The 26,237-nt window shown below is 36.7% G+C and overlaps 1 protein-coding gene across 1 annotated transcript; it reads left to right on the forward strand.

Moving 5' to 3' along the window:
• The first annotated feature begins 959 nt into the window (after positions 1-959).
• Positions 960-9,840, forward strand: LOC148869790 (putative apyrase 1). The gene is made up of 9 exons (XM_088969370.1): positions 960-1,668; positions 2,992-3,120; positions 3,224-3,280; positions 3,428-3,520; positions 5,913-6,118; positions 6,823-6,914; positions 8,778-8,992; positions 9,109-9,298; positions 9,414-9,840. Exons 1-9 carry the CDS (start codon positions 1,357-1,359, stop codon positions 9,527-9,529), a joined length of 1,410 nt encoding a protein of 469 aa, XP_088825496.1. The 5' UTR covers positions 960-1,356; the 3' UTR covers positions 9,530-9,840.
• The last annotated feature ends 16,397 nt before the right edge of the window (positions 9,841-26,237 follow it).

Genomic DNA, 26,237 nt, shown 5'->3' on the forward strand with positions numbered 1-26,237 from the left:
GATCTCTACTTCTTAGAGTGATCAAGATTCGATCTTGATATTGTTTCTTAGTGGAAGAAACAATTTTGAAACTGTTGTCACTACCCTGTTCGATTATGGCTGAAGAATCTAAGGTTCTTGCTGAAGAACTACTTGCTGATTTTGCCTCACCCTAAGCTATGTCATCTTCAGTGGAGAGAGGATTTGGTACTCTCTTTAGGCGTGAACACCTACATTGGGAGGAACTTTTTGCGTGGATTCCGTATCAAGTATTTCTCTCCCTAATATTGGTTTCAGATTTGATCAAGTTTGTTTCAAGAACGAACATTGAAAAGTGCAGTTTTTCTAAATTAGGGAATACGATTCCTAGATGGGATAAACAAATTTTTAAAATTTCACCCAGCCACCCTGTATGGTTCGGCCATCCATGTGATGAATCTGTAATCCCTTCAACAACTGCCCAAAATGAGTAATGAACCACACCCAAAAACCCTAGAGCTAGAGCCAAAAAGAAGAATACGGAGTAGATGGACATTGAGAGGTTTAGGGTTTCACGGAACTCTCCAACTGCAGTCTTCAAGTTTGCATTTTCATTATTTTCCTTCGATTGGCAGTCAGGCACTAGAAATTTGAGTTTGACATGCGCTTTGTATTGGCCAGTTGAGAATCAATCTCCGAATTTGGTTCACGGGGCTACAAAGGTGATGTAGAGATGAATTCGAGGATTGGATGCAACGGGAGAATGGAAAAAAACCAAGTGGGGGAATAGAAGTAATAAGAAATTACTATCACTAGGTAAAAAAAATTACATGCAGAAGGATTATTTAAGAAGCCTGACTCGCCGTTTAGGGGCAATTTGGTAACAAAAATTGTATTTACGTTGAGATGGACAACTGTTGGTCATTACTAACAATGTTCTAAGGGACGGTGAGTTTTTAAAACTGATGGTTTTGTGACGTTTTAAAAAATCATGCTGAGTTTAAATGGCGAAAAGTTATGATGAATTTTAGACAATTGTACAGAAGATATTTTAAGCAGCACGTGTCATTAAACACATGGGTCCACGTTATCTGCAGCTTATCTGGAAAGGAATCTTGCTGTATCGAGTTTCAGCATCTTCTACTGTCTGCCTCTGCATCGGACGGGGGATGTACATCAGCGCATGTACTCTGATAGGGACTGGGGGGATGAACTTAGGGAGAGAGAGAAAGATTAGCTGTTCAGCGGGCCCGGACAGCAATCTTTGTCTCTCTCGTACGACATTTTCATTCAATCCTTCTCTCCCTTATTTTATCCGTTCACCGGAAGAGGAGAGAGCTGGCCAAGTTTGCAGACTCACTGATCCATCCCCTCCCCGATCCAGACCAAGTGGAGATAATGCTGAAGCGGTCGATACAGCAAGGTTCCTTCTCCGACAGGCTGAGGGGCATAATGCTTCTCGCCTCTGTCTCGCTCCTTCTTATCTCTTTCGTTCTCTTTCTCACGCCGCGATCACCTTCCGACGGTCTCCTCTCCGTCGAATCCGACCATGTTCGTCTCGAGCGTAGGGGCTTGCTCGAGCTCCGGGAATCCAGGAATTATGCGGTAATATTTGACGCCGGAAGCTCTGGTAGCAGAGTACACGTGTTTTGCTTCGACAAAACTCTGAATCTCCTTCCCATTGGAAACGTTCTAGAGCTCTTCGTACAGGTGAGCTCGTGCTAATTTATTAGCTCATTTAGAAACTAGAATGACGTCCTGAGGTTGGCATTGTACCGCTTCTTCATTTCTTTGGCTCCTTTAGAACAACTATACTTGAACTAAAAACCTACGTCTTGTGTTTGGAACTTTGGATAACGGAATTTGCTCGTTTTAATGCAATGGGTTTAGAGAAGATTCTCGGATAACTATGGTAGACCCTATTTTTTGCATGAGAGAGAATGACGGTTCAGCCCAGGGTTTGTAGGCGTAAAGTAGGTGCCAGCTCGGAATTGATGCCAATTCACGGGCGGGCGTTGGTGATAGGGTGTAGACTATTACCATGGGTTGTTAAATTTTGAACGTTAATAGCCTTGTAGTGGAAATAAAAAATATGCATCGGTCCTATCCGTATTTTTCCGAAAAAGAAAAACCCCTTGATTTCTAGTTTCTACTGTTTTCCTGCTTCTGATTTTGACAACAGCTTTCTGCTTTCGGTCTTGTCCGCTAGGTTTTCTGTGTTAATTCAATAATATGTTTGTGTTGAGACATAGACACTTTTATCCCTTCTAAAAATCTTTTATTATCATATAAATATAATGCTGTTACTTGCCTGGCCAGTTATTGGCCCCATGGCAAGATGACCATTATATATTTTTTTTCTATTTAGAAAAAGGGTCATTTACTAGATCACCCCTATAGTTAGCCTATCCTATCCACTATAGACTATATTTTACAATAATTTTATTTAATCAACCTTTCATTATGAACTATTTGCCTTGCCCTATGAAAATAGTAAATGATCACCTATGCTAAATGGAAAATGTTTAAGGGCATGGAACATGGTTGTTTATTCCAAAATTACCCCTAAACTGAGTGGAAAATGTTCAAGAGTATGGATCCTTGTTTATTCCAAAAGTACCCCTAATACTTTTTTGACCAAATACAGAAAAATACTGATTGTCTGTGTTTTATTAGGTGTAAAAATGGTATTTTTTTTTTGTTTTTAATTTGTTTCGATTAAATTTATTTGAATGGATGTGTTGATTAAGTAAATTGATTGCAAACTACAGAGGATGTTTTAGTAAATTCATAAAATTATAGGGGTATTTTAGTAAATGACCCTTTAGAAAAATGCTCTTTTTTCTCTCTGTTTCTAGCTTCTTGCCCTGTTATCTGAATGCTGCCTGTTTTCACTTATTTTAGGCCCCACAATTAGAGATTAATGAGGATGTTTTCATGTCAACATTTATGAGGCCCATCCTATGATTTACGTGCATATATTGATCTAGTGTGCATGTTTTTCCAAGTCTATTATGTTCATTGTTGTTGCAGACAAAACCAGGTTTGAGTGCATATGCCAATGCTCCCGAGAAGGCTGCAGATTCTCTGCTATCTCTTTTGCAGCAGGCAGAAAATGTTGTTCCTAAAGAGTTGCGTAACAAGACACCGGTCAGAGTTGGGGTGTGTATTTTATGATATCTTTTGTTATAAAATATTTAATCTATGCAATTCTTCCATACCTGTTACCTGTTGTCCACTCTGATTGACTCCAATGTATATTCAGGCAACGGCAGGCCTGAGGGCATTGGAAGGTGATACTTCAGATAGAATTTTGCAAGCGGTAAATCTCATGTTTTTCCCCTTTCTTTTTATGAATTATGTGTGTAGATGCATGTGTTTATATTGCCTTTTTTTTTTTTTTTTTTTTTTTATAAACACTTGAATATGTACCCCCTCCCCTCATGGCTTAAAATACTTTGTTCCTTAGGTCAGGGATTTGCTTGTCAACAAAAGTTCCTTGAAGTCAAAACCAGAGTGGGTCACTGTTCTGGGTGGAACTCAGGAAGGTACCTATCAGTGGGTATGCTGTTTTGAACTTCACTCTACATACATTCATACCTTGAGATCATACATACAGAATCATAGATTGCAAAAACAAACTACCTCGTGGACGATGAAGGAATAATTATTCTGTTCTAGATGAAATCCTGCTATACAATCTTAAATGTAACGATGATTGACCTTGGGAGGCTGTAAAGAGAGGATTATGAATCTTTATGACTTCTTTCTTTCTTTAGGTGCATAGCCCTTTTCAAGATTCATTTAATTTCTCAGTCCTTAGTAATCCGTAGAGTTCATCATTTGGATTGGTGTTTTCTTTTTCCAGTTTTCTATTCTCAATTTTCATTCCTTATAAATCAAGGTATTAATTATTAGTTATATTAGTTATTTAAACAAATTTACTTGGAGCATGTACCACAACATCAATTGTGGTGAGAAGTCACAAAGGTTCCTGCACCTTTTTGGGCGAAGATAGGTAAAGAAGTTAGTAGTATAAAAATAGTAGAGGCAATGAAGAAGACAACAAATAACATTGTTTTCTTTTAAGTGACTAAATGAAAGTGGAAAAAACTAAAGGAATTGATGTCTATAAGTTATGGTACATATGCACAACCGAATTAAGGATTCCAAAAAAAGTCAACAGCCAAAAAAAGAGGAAGAGAGAGTTTCTTTGAACATTTAGACTGGACAACCAACTTATGATCTCCTCAACAACTACATTGATTACCCTGATACCCCCCATCCAGATTTCTTTTTTGATAAATTATTCTAGAGTGCCTTTCAAGCCAGATAGCCCAAAGAGTTGCCAAAGGGACAACCGGCCATTAAACATTTGCCTTTTTTGTTCACCCCAAAGATGCGCCATTCTGCTAATAAAGCTGAAACAAAACAGGGGGAGCACCAGTGGAAGGAAATAACCTTGCTGAAGTGCCACCAGATTCTAGAAGAGAAACTGCAGTGAAGGGGTGGCTATATGTCTTGGGTTCTGGGTTGACATGACATGTCAGGAAGATTTGCTCCCTCTGTCACCAGCATTTCTTTGGTTAGACTTTTCTCCCATGCTATCACTCAGGTAAAGAACTTGGTATTTAAGGGGGCCGCATTGCCCCAAGTAGTCTTACTTGGGAAGGAGGAACTGGTAGGTCTGATCAGACCATGCTAGAAAGACTAACTGAAAATAAACCTGATTTGAGACCATTTTGAGCACCTGGATTGGAGTCTCGTAAGTACTTTTACTTCTGGCAGATTTTTCTTCATTATGCCCAAGCAGACACGGCGACATTCTTGTTCTTTATCATATCCAATAAAAAGTGAAAGTTATCATCATCATCATCATCATCCATGCCTTATCCCAACTATATGGGGTCGGCTACATCAATCCTGTTTCGCCAATCCATTCTATTTAATGCCATATATATCCATTGTTAAATTATTAGTGCTTTAATCATTTCTTACTACTTCCACCCATGTCCTTTTTGGTCTACCCCTAGACCTTCTAGCCCCTTCAACTTGTATAACAAATCACTTCTTCTAACAGGTGCTGTTGATGGTCTTCGAACCGGCTTATAGGTATAGGAACCTAGGAGTATGGTCAACTTCATTCCTGATCCTATCCTTTCTAGTTTTTCCACTCATCCATCTTAGCATTCACATTTCTGCCACACTCATTTTTTGGACATGTTGTTTCTTGACTGTTAAACACTCTACTCCACACAGCATAGATGCATAGCTGGCCTTATAACCGTTTTACAGAATTTTCCTTTTAATCTAAGCAGTACTTGCCTGTTACATAAAAGTTCAGATACACCCCGCCATTTTTCCCATCCTTTTCTAGTTCTTTGGGTGACATGCCTCTCAACTTCGCCAGTGTGAGCTTGTCTTACATTACTTGACCCAAGCCTGGATAAAGGGGGAGGGTGTGTCAGGTAGGCAGCTGGCGCTAAAACTTTTGCCAAACCTAAACCTTAATGAATAAAAGGGAAAGTTACCAATGAAAAATGTTTTTCTTTTAATGCACCTTTTTTTTACATCTTTGTACTTATTATTAATATTTTTTTTATTATTCTTAAAAAATTCAGGTTCTTTTACCCATTCATTCTCTTGCAATTCATGAGATATTATCAACATAAGTTTCCATTAGCCAAAAAAGCATAAGTTTCCCTATTCCCAACATTTATAATCTTTAAGGAATTACATATCAATGATGTATTCCTGCTTGCTGTATACTCTCTTCTGCATCTTAGGCTCAGTTTGGAAAGAGTACAAATACAAATATGAGAGTACAAAACCTTGTATTTTGTATGTATTTGTACTGTACATATTTGTATTTGTACTCTTTCCAAACTGAGGCTTAATAGTTTTCATTGGTTATAGTTTTATATTATTTTCTGAAATTGCTTCTAAATGTACAGGCTACCATAAACTATCTACTAGGAAGATTGGGAAAGAAATACCCAGATACAGTGGGAGTAATTGATCTTGGAGGTGGATCTGTCCAAATGGCATATGCAATCTCAGAGAAGGCTGCTGAAAAGGCTCCAGCTGTAAAGAATGGGGAGGATTCATATGTGAAAGAACTGTTTCTTAAAGGAACCAAATATTATCTTTATGTCCACAGGTTTTCCATCTTCCTATGCTAATTGCTGTTATGATTCTTGGGTTAGTTATTTTTTAATAAACAACATTAAAGTGGATTTCATTATGGATATGAAAAAAACCCTTGCAATCCAAAACGTGGATAGCAGGTTACAAACAAAAACAGTAGTATGCTCTGTATTCTCAATATAGAAATTCAATCTTCTCCCAGTTCTGGAGTGTCCCATGCAAGTTTATCTGTTGTGACCCTTTTTCTTGATATCTGCCAAAGAATTTGCAGGTCTAGTGATCCACTTGAATGACCAATTCAAGTTAGTAGCTAGAGCCCTTACTTCCCTAACCAAGAATCCTAGTACCCATGGTGCATCTTCATCTGAAGTTATCTACTTAATCACCACCAGACAATCACCTTCAACATGTAATTCTTTCTAGTCAGCTGTTGAAGAAAATTTTAACACTTGTTTTCGTGCTAACAGTTCTGCATTTAACAAGTTTCCAACACCAATAGGCCCTAAGAAGCTAGATAGAGTTTTTCTCCTATCATTTCTGATTACTTGAATGGCAAATTTTTCATATTAGATACATTGGTTATTTTGAAAGACAATTTTTTTTTTTTTTTTACTTTGTTTTGAATGAAACCTTATATTTTGAATTATTGTGGCTTTGATTTTTTGAAAATGACCTGTTAAATATGTGCCTCTTTACATGTTGCATTTTGTATTGCAGTTACTTGAACTATGGTTTATTAGCAGCCCGAGCAGAGATTCTGAAGGCTGTGGGAGGCTCTAAAAATCCATGCATTTTGAATGGCTATCATGGTACTATGTATATCTTCATTTCCCATATATCTTTGATGCAGGGCTACTGCTGTGGTTTTTCAATAGTTAGTATTTTTATTTTTTTGAGTCATTAGTAGCTTTCCTAATTGCACTGGGATTGGGTTTTCCTAGTTACATTAGTAGCAGGTTTTCCTAAATATTCTAGGAGTTGGTTGTTCTAATTGGTTGAGTTATTTTAGCAAGTAAAATTTATTTTAGTAGGTCAGAGCCATGGACTTGTACATAATACCCTAATGGGGTAGGGGGTTGGGCAGCTGCTGCTGCCTAGGGGTCCTTTCATTGTCTTTGGATTACATGTTACACAAATAGAGTAAGTTTTCTATGCTATTAAAGTAATAGTAACCGATAAAAAAAAAAGAATGAATGAAAGAAAGAAAGAAAGAAAGAAAGAAAGAAAAAAGAGACCATATAGTTACCATCTTGTCTCTGCCTGATCTAGGCATCTAGCATATAACAAGCTTAACAACTAAAATAGCCAAGTCCATAACGTCAATGCTTCCTCATCATTTTACCTTGGTGAATGAAGCCTTGGCTCATTATGTTTTGAATTATTGCGGTCATTAAATGATGAATCTCCACTGAATGTCATCTCAATGATCTCGTCAAGCAAGATGAACTTCCTGACCTTCCATTATGCCTACTATTTGAGAACCTTATGGTCCATCCTACTATTATTTCAAGAACAGCTTGTTTCTCCCCTCCTTCAAAGAGACGGTTAAATGTGAGGAAATGTATTGATTATCCATTCTTTGGAGTAATTGGGATAATTATGTGAATAATTGTGGCAGCCAGAAACTATAATGGCAATTAAGAGGGGATGATTACTGCTCGTTGTCTTCCAATTTTGAAATACTTTTATTCTTGTTCTTTAGGTTTAAAGTATATATTGATATGATATATCATCTTTGTATCCATTGCCATGCATATTGGTATGATTTGCCTCCATATTGTACTATATCAATGGATATGGTCCCATACACATCAATATGGAAGCGTATTGGTGCCTAGTTTGACAAAGCTGTATATTGAACACTTTTGGTTTGTTTTTGAACTTTAATAAAAATTGAAATAGAGTTGTAGTTATAAAAAATGAAATAAATAACTTAATATTTATTTTTTCCTAAAAAGTTATTAAAAACTAAATATTATAAAAATAATTTATTTTGTTTAATGATTTATATGTTTTATTTTACATATAACTTATATGTTAAAAATGAAAATATATTTATTATTTATATAGAAGTGCTAAATAAATGAATTTTCCAACAAATTAATAAAAATTAAAAATTATAATTATAAAAACAAAAATAAATAATTTAAGATTTAATTTTCCCCAAAAATTTAATAAAACCGAAAGTTATAAAGATAATTTATTTTATCTACCTTAAATGGTTGTGTAAAATAAAACAATTATTTGTTACAAATGAAAACATGTTTGTTATTTTAAAAATATAGTTATATAAATAAAATTTCCCACAAATTTAATAAAATTGAAATAGAGTGATAATTATTGTATGATGCGTACATGTTCTAAAGGCCTGATATTTTTTATTGTAATGTTTCTCTTCATATAACCTATTAAAGTGTGCATTTCTCGTCTGTTTACCTTATTCATATATGATTCAGATTTATATTTATTTATTAATATATTTATATGATTTGTATGCATTTCCTAGCGTATCTAAGCGTTTCCATATTTTTTGTTTGTATCCATGTGTTTCCAAAATGTATTCGTATCCATATATGAACTATCTGACAATACTTGGTACCGATATTTTGATCCTTGGTTTCAAATGGTTGCTCCAAAAAACTAATAGATGATGTCCTCTTTTCTTCTTCAAGGGTCTTACAAATATGGGGGTCATGTATATGAAGTATCAAGCTCTGCATCTGGTTCCAACATTAACGAGTGCAGAGGGGCTGCTTTTAAGGCTCTCAAAGTTAATGAATCATGTACACACATGAAGTGCATGTTTGGCGGAGTATGGAATGGTGGTGGTGGGGTTGGACAGAAAAATTTATTTGTTGCCTCATTTTTCTTTGACAGGGCTGCTGAGGTAATTAGACATTCATAATCTAGACCCATGAGAACTCCTATAATCATCATCATCATCATCATAATCACATTTGTTGCTTTGTGTTAATGCTGACTGGATCGTGTTTCTATACACAGGCTGGTTTTATAGATTCCAACAAGCCAGTTGCCAAAGTCCGCCCTGTGGATTTTGAGGAGGCTGCAAAACGTGCTTGTGAAACTAAACTTGCTGATGCTGAGTCTATCTATCCGCTTGTTGAGAAGGATAACTTGCCTTATCTATGTATGGACCTTGTCTATCAGTTCACATTGCTTGTAGATGGGTTTGGTACGTTAAATTTACAGATCATCCACTGTTGAAATTTCATTCTTACTTTTCTCTGGCAAGCATTATTTAAGGATTCTAATATTCTCATATTGGCTACTGTTATTCCCTTGGACAGCTCTAGATCCTTGGCAGGAGATCACATTAGTGAAGCAAGTGAAGTATGGGAATTCCCTGCTTGAAGCAGCTTGGCCATTAGGCAGTGCCATAGAAGTTGTATCATCATCAACATAACCGGAACCTTGCATTAGTTTGGAAACTTTTGGTTCACAGATTTCTTTCGCTTTGACGCGTACAATTTCTCGGGATGACTGGCGATTCTTGTTTAAAAGCCTTCAGAGATTGAGACTGTTTTAGTTCATTTTTGGATAAGCCTCTCCGTTGGCAGCAGAGAGTGGATATTATAAAGTTTATTTTTTTTTATTACAGTTAAACTCAAATTGGATATCTGATATGATATTCAAATTTGAGAATCATAATCTTGAAAATCCGATGGATCCTTATCAAATTCAGATCAATTGAATTTCTTATCGAATTGGATCCGATATTACCCTTTACTGAATCCAATCCATTTGCATTCCTACACATAAAATAGCCTTAGAAGTGACGTGAGTTGATCCTTTAATTCAAGGTTATCTCATCAAGTGATATGCAAGAATTGAGAAAGCTAGGTCATTGCAGAAGCACAAAGAAATGAAATGAAATATTTTTATATGGGTTTTGAATTTTATCTAAATTTTGGTCTCATTGATGTTTGTTGGTAAATACTATATATATATATGTGTGTGTGTGTGTGTGCGCTAGCAGCAGCAATGAGGAAATGATCTAAAAGTGTAAAGAATTCAAGAAAATTACCAATGGGAATGCTATACTTGAAGAGTCTGAGGTACACAATTTCGTTTTGGTTGCACCAATGAGAAGTAAATGAGTAGACAAGATAATCCATGGTTTTCAAAAAGGAACCGGTGGTCGAACCAGTCAGGGGGTCCGGTTATCGGTTCAAACGGTCTGACCGTTCAACCTGAATGACCAACCCATTTTAACAAAAAAATTAACAAAAATTAAAAAATTGAAAAACGGTCAAAACTGTTTGAACGGTTTGAATGGTTCGAATGGTTAATCAGACAGTTCAATGGTTTACTGACCAAAATCAATGGTTTTTAGGGAAAAAGCGGTTTTGAAGGAAAATGGAACCAGTCAAGTGACCGGTTTCCGGTTTTTCTGATTCGACTGTTCGATTCGGTCCGGTTTTGAAAACAATGAGATAATCTACAACAAGAACTCTATCAACTGCGTAAGGAGTTTCATTTTCCTAGGAAAATAGAGGAGAATCACTTGGTGTATATGATTAACGAAAATAAATGCTCATTTGTTCTATTATTTATATTATTTTTAGGTTTAAGTTATAATCTGCATTGGAGCAAGTAACTAGCTAGTGGGAGCCAACCTTTTGTGCCACTAGTTATTTCTTGTTTAGTATATAATTAGCTGGTGAACCGGTTAACTGCTTCACTTGATCGATTTTTCACTTTTTGTTGTAATTTTCATGCAAATATATATATATTTTTCTATTCTTTCCCTAATTTAAAGAAAGAACCAATTAATATTTCATCATCAACAAAACAAATGCCTACAATAACATTTCAACAAAATTTATCTACATACAACCAAATAAACCAAACAACTAATAGTTATTCTAAAAATACATCAATCTTCAATATTCAAAACTTCTAATAAACCAAGCACAAATAATTGGAAATAATTAGGTATTTATAATATATTATAAATAGACTAATTAGCTGGGTTAATCACAGGGTTTTTCTTATGTTAATCTAGATCAAACTGAAAAATTGAATCTCTGAGAAAACCAAATTGATCGGTTCAAATACCTAGATTTTTTCAATTTGGATTGTCAGTTTTGAATCGGATTTTTATGAGCACACCTAAAGGAATCTGAACAGGTGCATCTAATTCTCCCAACAAAGGCTGAAATCATAGAGCCTCAAACAGACCATGTGCCATAAGGCCCATAACCCAATACTCTGCCTCAAGATTCACATTAGACTTTTTGCCACCACACCATTTCTTACTCTTCTAGGGTACCATATTTTAATTTTGCCCACAGAAGCACAATATCTTGAATAAATCTTTTATTATCAGAGACCCATCCCAGTTTGCATCAATTGTAGACCTCTCTACCTTCAAATGATCATGCCTCTTATACAAAATTCCTTTATCTGGATTTCCCTCTAGGTAAGTTAGAATTCAATCCACTGCAGCAATGTGTGAAGTACAAGAACATGCATGTATTGGCTTACGATACTAATCACATAAAATATATCTAACGAAGTCATACAACCATAGAGAAGTCTCCCTAGGCTACAAATCTCTAATACATAACATTATCCTCCAACATACTAACTCCCCCTCAGTAGCAAGTCTTATGACCATGATCAATAACTTGTCTCTAAGTAATTCCAACACATAATACCTCTAGGAGATTTAGGGTCTATTTGGTTTTCAGTCAGAATTGGAATTGGAATTCTTTGAAATCGGAATCAAATGGTTTATTCCCATAGCTTGTTTGGTTCAGACAGGAATGGGATTGAGAATTAAAATCAGCAAGAATGAGGTTTCATTTCCAAGGGAGGGGTAGGAAATGACCATTCCCTCAAATGGGGAAATGCCATTCCAACAGGAATGAGAATGAGATTCTGATTCTGCTCAACCAAACAGTTGGAATTGGGATAACCCATTCCGATTCTGAATCTGCTCAGAAGTAAAGTCTGTTTGGGACTCCTCAAAATTGATCCTCTGTGATACTTTCTTAAATCGGTGAAACTAAGCATAAAGTGATTGTTGCAAGCCATACAACACCTTGTATCCGCTGCCATGGGAAGGCCCTGCCAAACGGACACTAATTGGACTAATGCAATAAGTCATATCAGCCCATGCATTGCTTCCAATTTCCTTAAGGGAAGTTCTATTTCCTGAGCAAGAGATCTTATTTGGATAAGATATACCTTGGTCTGAATTTGTCCCTGTTAAATTTTCGATTCAAACTGAAGTTTATATGTTGGAACCATAGATAAACTAGGTATACGTTTGACGTATGGTTTGGAAGCACCGTTTTTTGAAAAAACAATGTCTTTTTTTTATCTGTTTGGAAACATTGTTGCCAGGTAGGATGTTTCCTAGAGAAAAAGCAACACTTTCTATTTGGTACCAGTGTTCCATGTCTGTTTTCAGCACTGGTACCCATCATAGGAAATCCATGTCACTACCACATCACGTCCTCATTTGGCAGCAATGAGCTGCAATCTGAGAAAACACCAAATTTGGCATTGCTCCAAACCACGCATTTCTCGATTTCCTATGCATGGCTTGGAACACGGTTTTTTTTTAATTTTTTTTTATGAAAAAACGGTTCCAAACAAATAGGCATTTCCTGGAGCACCGTTTTTCTGATGTAGCATTGGTGGGTCAATGTTTTCTGAAGCAACGACATCGATGCCAAACAGACGATAGATTAAACATAATGAGAATATTATATATTAACAATAAAATGAATAAAAAAAAACTTTGATATAATGTCATGGATAAAATGACTTAAATATTAACTTCTATAGAACTTAAGCCTATGACCCTTCAGTAAAAAACTAAAAGCACAACCCTCAAACCAACTTCAGTAATAAATTGTAAGATTATTGATGGATTCATATCTTACTGGTTTCAGATTTGAGTGCATTAATTTTGATCCAATTATAAAGGGATTGAATTTTGATGAGCTTAATTGGGAGGATAAACATAGCCCTAATGTTCAACCTAAGATACTGTCCAGCCCATCTCAACCTAAAGCTTAGATTCCTGTAGGCACAACACAAGTTGTTGCACCTTTTTTCCTAAGTTCTTTTAGATATAATTCGTAGAGCAATAAGGAGTTGATGATGTGATGACGCCAAAACTAGGGACCATTTTCAAGGTTCAAAGTATCAATATATACGCCAAAACTAGGACATAAATCCTTGACCATATGTTTTCGGTTTGTGTTCAATACATTCAATCATTCGCCATATGAAAGAATAGAAAAAAAGGTCTGTTATTAATTTCTTTACTTTGTAGTAATTGAAAAGGTCTATTGGTTGTTTAGAGTGATGCAACCCAGAGGGTTAATTGGTGGGCATTCTTAAGTTTGATATGAATGGAATCAAGGGGTCTTCCAACTCGATGTCAGTCAGCCTAAGAATACTTTTCAAAATAGCGCTCGATGAATGTTCTAAGCCTCTTTGATATGCTTTTCCAATCCCAAGGTATACTTTGATCTTTAGGCTTTGTTTGTTTGCAGTTCAACCAGAAGAAAATTAAATTTGTACCCCGTCAGTTCAGATTTGTACATATTGGTTTATAACTATCATTTGCACTCTTATCTGATAGAAGGTTTGTATCTTTAATAAATTTTACATCCCTAAAATTGATATGAAATTTGCATCACCTTTTCTCACCTTAATTCCCTATCATATAGGGTGGGGATCACGTAATTTAACTTCCTACTTTGCTCTTCCAAAACAGAGTAACCTTTCTCCTGCTTCGATTTCCTTTCATATAAACTGCCTATTGGTCCAACTTCTCATTTTGCTCTTCACAAACAAATTAAATAAAAAAAAGTAAACCCTGATAAAACCAAATTTTACATTTAGTCCATCTGCACCATGCATTTATACTAGTTCAAAATTTCATCTGCACTGGAAATAAAGGAGACTTGGGCTCAGTTTGTTTGCAGTGCAAATTTCATTCAAACTGGTGTAAATACATGAGAGTGTAAACATGCTGAATGTAGATTCTGATCTATTTTTTATTCAGGGTTGATTCGTTTGTTTGTGAGAGAGTAAAATGATGTTGTCTACCCTCATTGGATGAAAGACAATGGAGGTAGTAGGAGAGTTATTTCTTTGAGTGAGGTAGGAAGGAAGATTCTGTGGTCCCCAATTTATCTGAGAGAGAATTGAAGAGGAAGGCGATGTAAATTTTGTATTAGATAGGAGTACAAATTATGGTTACAAATAAATAGATGCAAATTAAACTGATCCAGGTGCAAAATTTGTATCCAGTTCAGATTTACATCACAAACAAACGGAATCTTTTTAGGGACCGAAACAACTGCAAATCCAAACTAAAATGGCTTTAAAGGAACTTTGTCCACACGACCTCCAGTTGGGTCTACACCTATTAGAAAGAAGAGTCAGTATAAAATAATAAGGTTATGTAGAGCCCAAGCCACCTAGTAATATGCCTTTATATAAAGTTCATTTGGTCCAACTTGTCTCCCTACTGTTATACAACTTCAAAGCTCTAGGAATAACTTTAATTTTGTGCTGCAATTTGCTTCAAAGGAAACATAAGTATCTTGAAGAAAAAAAAGATAAACATTGTGAGGCATGTTCTATTCAGATTTACACAAAATATTTCTTTTTCTGATTTTCTGAACCTGAATGATTAAGAATAGAAGCTCGGAGAACAAAAAGCCAAGCAGAAATAGGATTTTTTTTTTGGCTCATTATTCGATTTGAAGGCCCATTTAATTCCAATTGTATGATCAATTGGATACCAAAAAGATCATGGTTTCCAAAACCGAATTGGACCGGATGGTCAGACTGGAAAACCGGGAATTGGTTAGGTGAATGGTTCCATTTTACCCAAAACTGTTATTTCTTCAAAAACCATTGGTTTGGTCAGCAAATCGCTGACCCAGGTGGTTAAACCATTCGATCCATTCAATAGTTTGGCTGATTTTTATTTTTTTAATTTTGTATTTTTGTTAGAAAAAGTCATCTATTCGGTTCGTACGGTCGGACCATTCAATCCAAGAACCAGACCCCTAACCGGTTCGTTTTTAAAAACCTTGAAAAAGATAATGTATTCTAAACATTAATAATCAAAATCTCATTTAAAGAGTGAATTTGAAAGAAAATACCCTTCCATTGGTTATGAATTTGTTGGGTAATTTTTCGGTACCATAGCAGGAATCTTTCTAAAAAGAAAATTAGGCACAGCTAAACCAAGCCTGGGCCTATGTAATTTTTGTTTTTTTTTTCATGTATTATGTATTATGTAAATAAAATTTTATATCGGACCCAAATATTGCACAGTAAAAAAGGATGTCTTGATTATACTTGGCGTAAAAAGACTTTAACATACCCTGGAATTTCAGAAATTGAGTTAAACATGCCCTGAGTTTTAAAAATAAACTTAAATATATCTTGTGGGCTGACCCCACTGGACTTAAATATATCCTCTCTTACAAAAACGTTAACATGTTTTTGCACGTGCCATTAGATGACCAGTCTAAAACTTTTAAAACCCTAATTTTCCCTTTTCCTTACCATTGTTTTTTCTCGGTCTCTATAAAATTCATTGCACTAACTGATCACACAAATCCAGAAATCAAGTATTTCCGTTAAACAATTGAGACTTGATCCGTCTCTGCAAACTAGAAACCAAAGAAAAAGATAATAAGATCCTGTTTGTTTTTCGGGAAGTTACTTTTCTAGGTAAATGCATTTATTCGGGTAAGTGTTTCCTGGGAAAATTAGAAAATGATCATGTTAGCCATGAAAAGCCACTAGTAAAATGGGCAAATTTGTTCCGTTTAAGTATTGACAACTTTCCCCCCAAGTGGAAAAATTACTTATCTCACTTAGGAGATGGATATCACTACCTGGGTAAACGATATCTAGAAAAAATAAATCTTTTGTAGACCTCATATAAATTTGAAAAAAGAACAAAACCTAAGTTGTATGAGGCCTTTTGAGCAACTGTTCGCACAGTCAATTCCTGATATGTGAAGGCCTCTTGAGCAACAAACAGTGAAGAAGGCAAAGACATGGTTTCCATGGAGATGAAATGAGAATTTGGCATCCCTCCAGTGCAACCTGTGTATAGGTGGACCACTCACAAACCACGGGCTTTCTTTCGATTGAAAGTTTGCTCCCAAGCTCGAATGAAATTTTTGATGTGTCTTGTTCACTATAAACCTTCTTTCTAGTAACAGGCAAAAACAGAGCTACTAAAAGAAATTCTAACATCAAAAGTTGCTTCTCAAACTTCAAATATATAGTACCAATATATATTCATTTCTGAGTTTTGAGCTGAACTCAAGCTCATCAAATATTTAAACCACGAAATAAAATTTGAATTGAAGTCGAACTTGAGCGCCCGAGCTAACAATATTTTGGTTGATTCGAGCCAAGACATGCTGAAGTTTGGCTTGACTCGAATTGATTGCACCCCTATTCTCGTGTGCATTTAAACATTTCAAAAACCCAAACTGCCCTTATATAATTTTATGAGACTATTTTACATAAAATTGACAAAATGCAATAAAAAATAGAAATTAAAAGAACATTAGGAAATTCAAAAAATATAGAAGATACAACAAAACATATAAAATTGAAAATTGAAAAAAATACAACAATAAAAGGTACACAAAACACTAAAAATTGCAAAAAAAAAAAAACACTAAAACTAGAAAATGAAACAAGAGAGATAATGTGCTTTTAACATTTCTATATTTTTATTATGATAGATTATTCTCTCAGCCTAAATAGATATTTTAATAATTTTAGTTGTAGCAGGATTAAATCTATTAAGGAACCAGATACAGAGTATTAGAATATGAAAGTTTGTGTCATAAATGAAAGTTTGGGGGTTATGTCACTGGCCAAATTAAATGGTGGCAAATTGTAACATTTTATAATATATTAAAAAACTCCCAAAATTTTGAAATAAGTATATATGATAATTAAGTAGACAAATTCATGGTAGATTTTGTCATGTGTGTGTTGGAAGGGTTAGAATCCATCTTATGGATGGTTGAACCATGCTAGATGGTTGGACAAAATTTAAAAAATTCTTTAACTTTTCAAGGAACCGATTTTTCGGTGTTTTGAAAAATTGCATCTTTTCGAATCAATCTTGCATTGAATCGAACTAAATTTGAAACCAAATAGAAAAGGGAAATTATACCTAATATGGACACCACAAGTGTAGATCACAAGGTGGAAATTCACACCCAGATCAGTTCTAAAACCAGTCTCCATTGAACATGGCACAATGTATCGGTGAAGTTAGTTCAACAACATGTTTTCTCCAAAACTGTTATCCAACTTGTTTGGATTGAATGGGGTGAGTGAGCTTGATCTTCCTTAACATTTTTCTTGCTAAAACTTGAAGAAAAACTGATAAAAAAAATCAGTTCTTGGTCGAAAGCCTAGATTGAATTAGGGTTTTTTGGAAGACAAGAGAGAAGAAGAGAGAGCAAGAGTGTGAAGACTCTAGCCTAGTTTGCCCTCTTCTTTTTTATCTCCTTATGGAGGAGAGATAAGGAGATTATTCAAACCTGATTTGGATCTGGACTCTATTATGAGATAAATCTTATCCTTTTAAGAGGATATCCATAACCAATACCAAACCCAGATTCAATCCAAAGCATGTGACAACTTAATTAATCTTATTAATTTTGGGGCTTAGGCCTATTTACTTCAAAGGTTCATGACCTAAGGTGTTGCATGGAAACTTTAGGCCTGATATTGTATAACGTAGAACCCCACAATGATCTCACACGAGTCCACATGGGTTCGGCTCTACCCTTGAAAGAGGTTAGGCCGAATTCACTGCTCAGGGCAATGAACCCCTGACCCAATCAACATTGGTTCAGTTTGGACCCAACATTTACACCTAAATGATCCTTAGGTTCAACCACCCTATGAAGACCCAAGGATAATTGACTCATATAAGACAAAGCCCATAAGGTAATCATCCTTGTAATGGTCTTTTACACTTAACCTCTCTACTTGGATGGATCACGAGATTAAAACATTTTGCAAACATTTTTCATAAAATAGTAGTATATAACATATAGATACATTTTTCAAAACAAGATTTCAAACACAGGTGATATCCACTACTAGAAGTTTAGGTTTCCATTAGAGAGAGTGTAAGCTCTGATATTCACTTTGTCTAACAAAGGGGCCGATTCTATCACTATGATCACCAACTTAGGTGAATTCTTAGAGTGCCCCAACATACCTGAGTATTTAACCCTTATGTACAACTTTTCAGTTTTGCCCATCTATTTCCAAGGTCTAGGGCATAGCTAAAAATTGGTTTGGGTTTAGTACTTCTAATAAACACCCACTGGATGTGCTTGGGGTGAAACCCTAGCAGTTGAGACAAGTTACTCCAACTCTTTGGTAGCACACCAGTGCTAGACTTGTCAAGATAAACTCCCCAAGTATATTGGTTGAGAACATTCTAAACTAACACAAGTCTCTTAGGCTATGTTTGGTTTGAAAGAAAATGTAAAGAAAGGAAGGGAAATGTAGGGAAACCTTTACAAACCTTGTATAGGTTTCCCTGCCTTTCCCTTCCTTTCCCTACTTTTTCCATCAAACCGAACACAACCTTAAGGTGTCCAGCTTAAGTGGTATTACACAAAAACATACCCATATTAATATGAAGCAATAATATACTTTATTCATTTACAAATAAATGTTTATGCACATAAATCTGATTGGAGCTAAGGGCATACATTGTCTAACAACATATTCAAGGGGAATTCAATTGTGAGATGAGTCTAGTAGACCAAGTATTTGATTTTTTTTTTTTTTTTGTGAGAGGGGGTGTTCTTCAAACCATAGTTGACTAACTTTTTCTCTTCTATACATTATGCAATGTATGAAACTTCTAACAAAGATCTGACATTAAATCAAGGTTAAAGAACAAGTCCAACAGTAATCCAATTGAAATGTATTGCTTGGAAATGCCAAAACCAAAGTTAGAAAACTAGACAATGACCTTATAGCTTTAGTAGCCATGCTAAGGATCTGAATTGATCTGATGAAATTTAACCAAACAGTGTTAAGGTTGCATTTAGCATTCCTTATTGTAAGGACTTATCTCCTTTTTTGGGTTAAAAACTCAATGTTCATAGGGGTATTTTAACCACAAAAAGGAGATAAGGCAAAGGAATCCAAATGCAACCTAAATATGCTAAGTCAAAACATTCACTAAGATGAGTAGAGAGAAATGGGGGTTGGTAGCTTTCCCACCACAAGAGCTCGCATCCTAGGAACATGTGGGTTCACGGAAGCGTATACCTGCAAATGAAAATCAAACACTTGTTGAATTAACGGAGATTTAACGGGATTGCTCTGTTAATAATGGTTGAACCGAACACTAAATGACAAAAAACAACAAAACCCAAACTTTTAGACTCCTCGTTCATTTGAACTCTCCTCTCATTGTCTCTCAACATGATGTGACTAGACCACTAGCGATTTTTAGCATTAAAAGTCAATCGACAATTGGCAACCAATGGCGAGTGGTAAGTATATCTCTTACTCTCTTCTCCTCTCCTTATTCTTCTACCCCTTTTCTTCTTTGTTTGTAGTATAGATTTCTACTGGTTGGGTCGACTTCTTGAATTCCAGTGATTCATTTAGGCAAAGCCGATAGACTTCAACAAAAAAGTATGGGGCTTAATGAGTGGATACCGCATTTTGGCCCATATAGGTTTAATGGGATCCTATTAGGTCAAAATATAAAAGCTCCTAGGTTATGATTCCCAATATGTTAAATCATCTAGCCGCCCTCTTGCTCTACCCCATTAGAGTCAAGAGCTGAGAAAACCTAAGGAAGAATGAAGATTTAACTGAGGAAAACTACACTAGTCGACCAACCATTGATTCATCACTCATTCCGCAAGGGTTTCCACTACTGTGATGGATACAAGTATGTACATTTAAACCTCCTTGATAACTACAACATGATATTCCTTGGGGTGCAATATCGCTTCTTGTTCTTCTTACATGAATGGTATTGGTATGATTCTACAAAATTAAGGATTGATTTGCTCCCCTTTATTTATTCTTACAAGTGGTATCAAAGCCTTATATCATCTTCGGTTATTAGGATTATCGTTTTTTCTTTTTTTTTGAATCGATTTCTTTGTGGTTCCCTCTCGATTGATGGATACAGTTGTTCGGCTGTGTGTGGTTGTCGAACAGCTATGAAGCAAGGCTGTGTTGACCAGAAAAAAAAAAAACAAAGACGCATTGATGATTCAATGCGGCTTTGGTTTCAGTTGGAGGGAGAGACACATTGATGATTCGGTTTCAGTTTCAGTCGACCATTGTCATGGTAATTCAATGCCGTTTCGGTTTCAGTCCGCCAAAAAAAAAAAAACAAAGACGCATCGTGATGATGATTCAATGCTGTTGCGATGCGTCTCTGGAAGCAAAAAAAAAAAAAGGAAGAAGAAGCATCGGTATTGCGTCTTTGGTTGATGCGTCTCTGGAATCGGTGTTGCATCTTTGGAACCAAAAAAAAAAAGAAACTACACATTAGTGTTGCGATGCGCCTCAACCCAAGAATGAATTCGCATCAGTGATTCGATGTGTCTACAAAACCGACTCAAAAAAAGAAAAAAATTTGCAATCGTGATTAGCGTAAGTAATTTGCATGTGTCAGTTCTTCCCTCCTTTTGCATGGAAGTAACCTTGAACCTTTTTGACTTTGTCATGCATGCAATGAATACAGTTTTGGATGAATACTTTTTCCTTTTCAAATTAAATTGATTGAAACAACATGTTACCAAAGTAGCCTCTACAATGTAAAACTAATTTGATTTGAAATGTAAAGATTTTGTGTGTTCATTGTCCATGCAGACATTGATCAACCCAAAGGAAGGTTGGTGTTTGGCCACATAGTGAACACACATGCGATGATTTGAAATATGAAGATCTTGTGTATTCATTGTCCATGCGGACATTGATTGGCCCAAAGGAAGGTTGATGTTTGGCCGGGCAGTGAACACACATGCGATGATGAATATTGATATTGTAAAGCTATTATCCATGTGAATGGTAATCGGTCCAAAGAAAGGCTATTGTTTGACAGAATTTATTATCAATGTTTGATTGTTGCGTTGAAAGTATCATTTACAATTGATGTTTCTGTGCAAACACTAAATGTCAAGTTGTGTTGGGTATCTTGCCTTTGTAATTTATATTATTATTGATTATATGTTGTTTTCGTTCTTTGTTTAGTTTCAGCAACTGCAAATAATGTTTCTGCTCAAATCAGTGCCATTCCCATGCTGAATGGTACAAACTTCAAGATCTGGAAAGAGAATGTGGAAATCGTTCTCGGCTACATGGATTTAGACCTTGCGTTATGGATAGATCGACCCATCCCGACTGAGGACAATTCCAATGAGGCCAAAGTTGAGAAATGAGATCGCTCTAATCGCATGAGTCTGATGATTATGAAACGTTTCATACTGGAAGCATTTCGGCGATACAACAGTATTTTGCCAAGAATGAGAAAGCAGAGACTAGCAACCTTTTAGCTACTCTAATTTCTATGAGGTACAAGGGAAAAGGAAATATAAGGGAGTACATACTAGAAATGTCGAATTTTGCCGGCAAGCTAAAGGCACTAAAGTTAGAGATAAATGATGATTTTCTCGTGCATTTAATTCTCATTTCTCTTCTTGCACAATTCAGTCAATTTAAGGTGAGTTATAATACTCAAAAGGAGAAATGAACTCTTAATGAGCTCAATTATCAATGTGTGCAAGAAGAAGAAAGAATCCAGAGAGAAAAGACGGAAAGTGCTCACTTAGCATCAACCTCTCAGAATAATAAAAAGAAGAGGACTAAGGGTACTGCAAAAGGAACACCCACATAGAAAAAGGCGAAGAAGCAAGGTGATGGATTTACCTGTTTTTTCTGCAAGAAAGGATGACACATGAAGAAAGAGTGTCCCAAATACGCCGCCTGGCGCATAAAGAAGGGTATGTCTCTCACTTTAGTTTGTTTTGAGCCTAATTTAGCTTCTGTACCTATAGACACTTGGTGGATAGATTCTGACACTACTACCCACATAAGTGTGTCAATGCAGGGTTGCATCTGGAGCCGACTGCCAACTGATGCTGAAAGATTCATCTATGTAGGCGATGGCAATAAAGTTCCTGTGGAAGTTGTAGGACATTTTAGATTGATTTTAAAAACTGGTTGTTATTTGAATTTAGTTGAGACGTTTGTAGCTCTGTCATTTAAACGGAACTTAATTTCTATTTCCTGTTTAGACAAATCTAATTACTTTTAATGTTTTTGTCAATGTTTTGTTAAAAGGGTAAATTTCTTAAACTATTCTTATCGTTTAGTTAATTGACTAAGTGTATCTTACTATTTGAAAATTGACTAAATATATCCTTACTATTTCTAATAATTGACTAAGTGTACCCTGATTGTTATCTCTCCGTCAAAACCCGTATATCCGTAACTTCAACCGTTTGAATTAATGTTACATAATACCCATTTTACTCTTCACAGGTCGAAGTAGAGCATTTGGTCCCATTCGCTTCCGATCTCACTCGACGGACTCGCTGATTTGGAAACTTTTCTTAGTGAACTTTTCTTTAAAAACTCTCCCATAAAACTCTTTTTTTGGTGATTTCTTCAGCATTTCCAACGGTAAAATCACCGCTGCTGCTGCAACTTCCAATAGCGGTGGTGATTTCTTCCTCCGCCCCCTTCTCTTAGTTCTCCTTCTCCACCTCCCCTCTTTGCATATTAGGTGTTCGCTGAAAAACCCTTACGGAGAAAAAGAGTTGGAGCAAGAGTGGAGGCGTTTTCAATTAACAGGAAGAATCGTTGGGGTTGGGATTAGCTTTACTACCGTTGTCTACATCGACACCCCCGGCATCGGCAACTTCTTGGCAAGATCGGCAGTAATCGGTGGTAGGTTGGAGATTGTTTGAAGGACTTGGCGAAGAGTATTGGCAACAGAGAGCGGTGGCAATGCCCTTCATTACCAGCTCTCTCAACGGCTTGATCTTCACCAACGGAAGAAATGCTAAAATGCCTTCAGCAAAAAGATATAGGAACAGTAACTGAATCATCTTTGTGAGGAATGAATTTCACTACTAGCACTAAAAGTTCTGAAGTCTCCTAGTAATAGTAATAGAGTTCAATTGCCATTGTAGTAGATCTGAGTGGATCTGAACAGATCTGGTGGAGTAGAAGTAGTAGATTCCGATCTGGTTTCTTTTTGGGAAGGCAGATATTGTTGGAAAGCAGAGCATATGGTCTCGTTCACTTCCGATCTATAAACCCTTACAGAGAAAAAGAGTCGAAGTAAGGGTGGAGGCATTTTACGATCAATAGGAAGAATCATTGGGGTCGGGTTCAGCTCAGCCATCATCGTCTACATCGATCCCCTCCAGCACCGGCACCTTCGTGGCAAGATCGGCGGTAGGTTGGAGATTATTTGAAGGACTTAGGCGAAGAGTATTGGCAGTAGAGAGCGGTGGCGAGGCCCTTCATTACCAGCTCTCTCAACGGCTTGATCTTCACCACCAGAAGAAATGCCACAATGTCTTTGGCAAAAAGACAACTCTTCGAGAGCAAAACAGTAATCTAGGGTGGCATTCATGCCCTTAGAACCAAACATGCAGGACCCACAGGAAAGCTTCTTCAAACCCTTGCAATTCTTAGCGAAGGCCTCCATGCCTACATCAATCAACTTGTGACAAGCACGAACTTTGAGTCGTGTAAGGTTTCGACAACACAAAGAGATTTGGACAAGAGCCTTGTCATCGATGCTGGCGGATCATTGGTCGCACTTCAATGCCAGTTTGGTTACAACATCAAACCAAGAGAAAATTGAGGGAATCTAAAGTTGTAGATCGGATTCTGCCTTGAGCGATAGACGGTGTCGGCTCTGTCCTTCAACTTGAAACCATTGCCGACAGACTAGAGAACAACTTTTACAGTTGTCAGAGCCAAGGGACTAGAAAATGCAGGCCAAGCATTCATCGGGTAGATCAGAAATGTAATCACAAGTTCTGACGACATTCCTCGGAATCTTGGGATTCAGCTCGACTTGTACCGGTGAGATAATAGGCATGGATATATTCTTGGTGAAAAAAAAACTCACCAACCTCCGCCGTTCGGTATTTGCAGCGACTGTCGTTGTTGGCGATGGTCGCGTCAATGGATGGCTCTCCTCCCTCTTCTCTTTCGACAGATGGAGCGAGTGTCTGAGAGGGATTATGTGTTAAGTTAAAATTAGGGACAAAAATATAATTTTGCATAGGGGTAAAACCAGTATTTGACCTTTTCCATTGTCAATTGTTAGAAACAGTAAAGTTACACTTAGTCAATTTTCAAGTCAATTTTCAAATAGTTTAGTAAATTAGCTAAACCATAATTTAAGAAATTTACCCTTGTTAAAATGTGAACACCCGCTTGGGTTCAAATTTCTATTTTGTTTGTATTGGACCTTCTTGCACTCCCTTTTTTTCTCTCTCGCTCTCTCCCTGCCTCCTCCGCTCTCCCCTGTCCACCGGCGACGGATGCACCGTCGGTACACGTCGCCTTTTGTATCTGGCAACATAGACGGAATCGCTGTCACTAGAGAGCTTGCAGTCGGTGCCGAGCTTGGTGAGTTTTATTGATGAGAATGGAACAACCAATGGTACGTTAGAGTGGATGAGACAATCCCGCTAGAGTGGTGGCAGAGCTGCTAGTGATAGTGGTGGAGACTCCGGCACCGGAGCCAAGTTACCCAGCGGAGTTGGCAATACCCTTATGGCGAGCTTCTCAGCCTCTGAACAGGCTTTTCAGTGAGTCGTTGTTGAAAGAAAAGTAGGCATAGCCAGGTACTAATGGGCACCATTGAGCTAAGCAATAGGAAAGATATTAAAAATAAATTATCAAACAAAATGACATAGAAAAAGAGATTCGGAAAACGGATTTCATCCATTGTAAAGCAAGGAACCCATATTTAAATTTCAGCGTCGAAGGAAAGAGAAATGCTACCATGAAGGAGGTAGAGTTGGATTCATTGAGAAGTATGGATTCAGTGAAGTTGCAAAGTTTGAATGCTCTTCTGTTGTGGAAAATGTAGACGTTGTGGTGGCGTTTATATTTGAAAACTGTCAACAGAAGGGTAGAAGGTTAAACATTTTAACTTCAGCTGCAACTAAAAAATCTAATAAATGGCCCCAATTTAACTTACTTTGGTTCTTTATTCACTAATGAGTATCTGTTTGCATTGTTAGTTGAATACTTAACAATTTCATCTCCTGCGTGAACTGTTGGTTTCCTCCACTCTGCAATTTCATCTACAGCAATGGTCTTGGCATGGGAGGATTAGAAGACTAGTGTGAACTAAAAAAGAAGTATGGGCATGGAGAAAGCCTCCATGGGCTGATCTTGGTTTCTCAGTTTTGGATTCAAAAGTGTAGATAAGTGGGTTTGCCTCAGTTTAGGAAGAAGGTCCATTGGATTTAGGATTTGGGTGCATGTAGCTGTACATGTTTTCGTTGCAATAAGCTTTCGCAATAAAGGAGGAATCATTTTCTTTTACAGTCTTTTATTAGATTATTTTAATACATATGCAGTTATTGAAGAGAGAGTATAGGTCCAGCGTGAGAGACGATGTGTACCGTCACCGATAGACGGTGACGGTGGAACAGGGGAGAGCGCAAGAGGCAGGGAGAGAACGGGACAAATTAAGATTGGACCAGGGCGGGTGTTCAAATTTTAATAATTAACAAATTATTTACATCGTCAGAAACGCCGTTAAAAATTAAGTAGACTGGGCTCCCTTACATTTTGTGACGTGGTGGAATATTATTGGTGAATGCAGAAGTTTTTCTGCATTCTGGATTCCGACGATGTGAACTCTCCATCTCAATTCCCATTTGAACATAACAGCAAGGTTGTTTGAAATTAAATTGGGCAGGTCCAGCAATAAATCGTCATTATTTGGTGTGGTCGCAGGTGGGATTTGTGGCTGCAGTGCAGAGTCCAGAGTGTGGGATGAACGTGTATTATCGTCGCTTGGTTCACAGGCAGCTAACACCTACACCTTC

This window comes from Nelumbo lutea, chromosome 2 (assembly GCF_056320005.1).
Source record: "Nelumbo lutea isolate HS-2025 chromosome 2, American lotus-T2T, whole genome shotgun sequence".
Taxonomy (NCBI): domain Eukaryota; kingdom Viridiplantae; phylum Streptophyta; class Magnoliopsida; order Proteales; family Nelumbonaceae; genus Nelumbo; species Nelumbo lutea.

Bases quoted from the DNA above. Each gene is read 5' to 3' on its own strand.
- LOC148869790 (XM_088969370.1), top strand. From the start codon at position 1,357: ATGCTGAAGCGGTCGATACAGCAAGGTTCCTTCTCCGACAGGCTGAGG. The intron at 6,119-6,822 runs GTTTTCCATCTT...TTTGTATTGCAG, and splicing joins TATTATCTTTATGTCCACAG to TTACTTGAACTATGGTTTAT. The intron at 9,299-9,413 runs GTACGTTAAATT...TCCCTTGGACAG, and splicing joins ATTGCTTGTAGATGGGTTTG to CTCTAGATCCTTGGCAGGAG.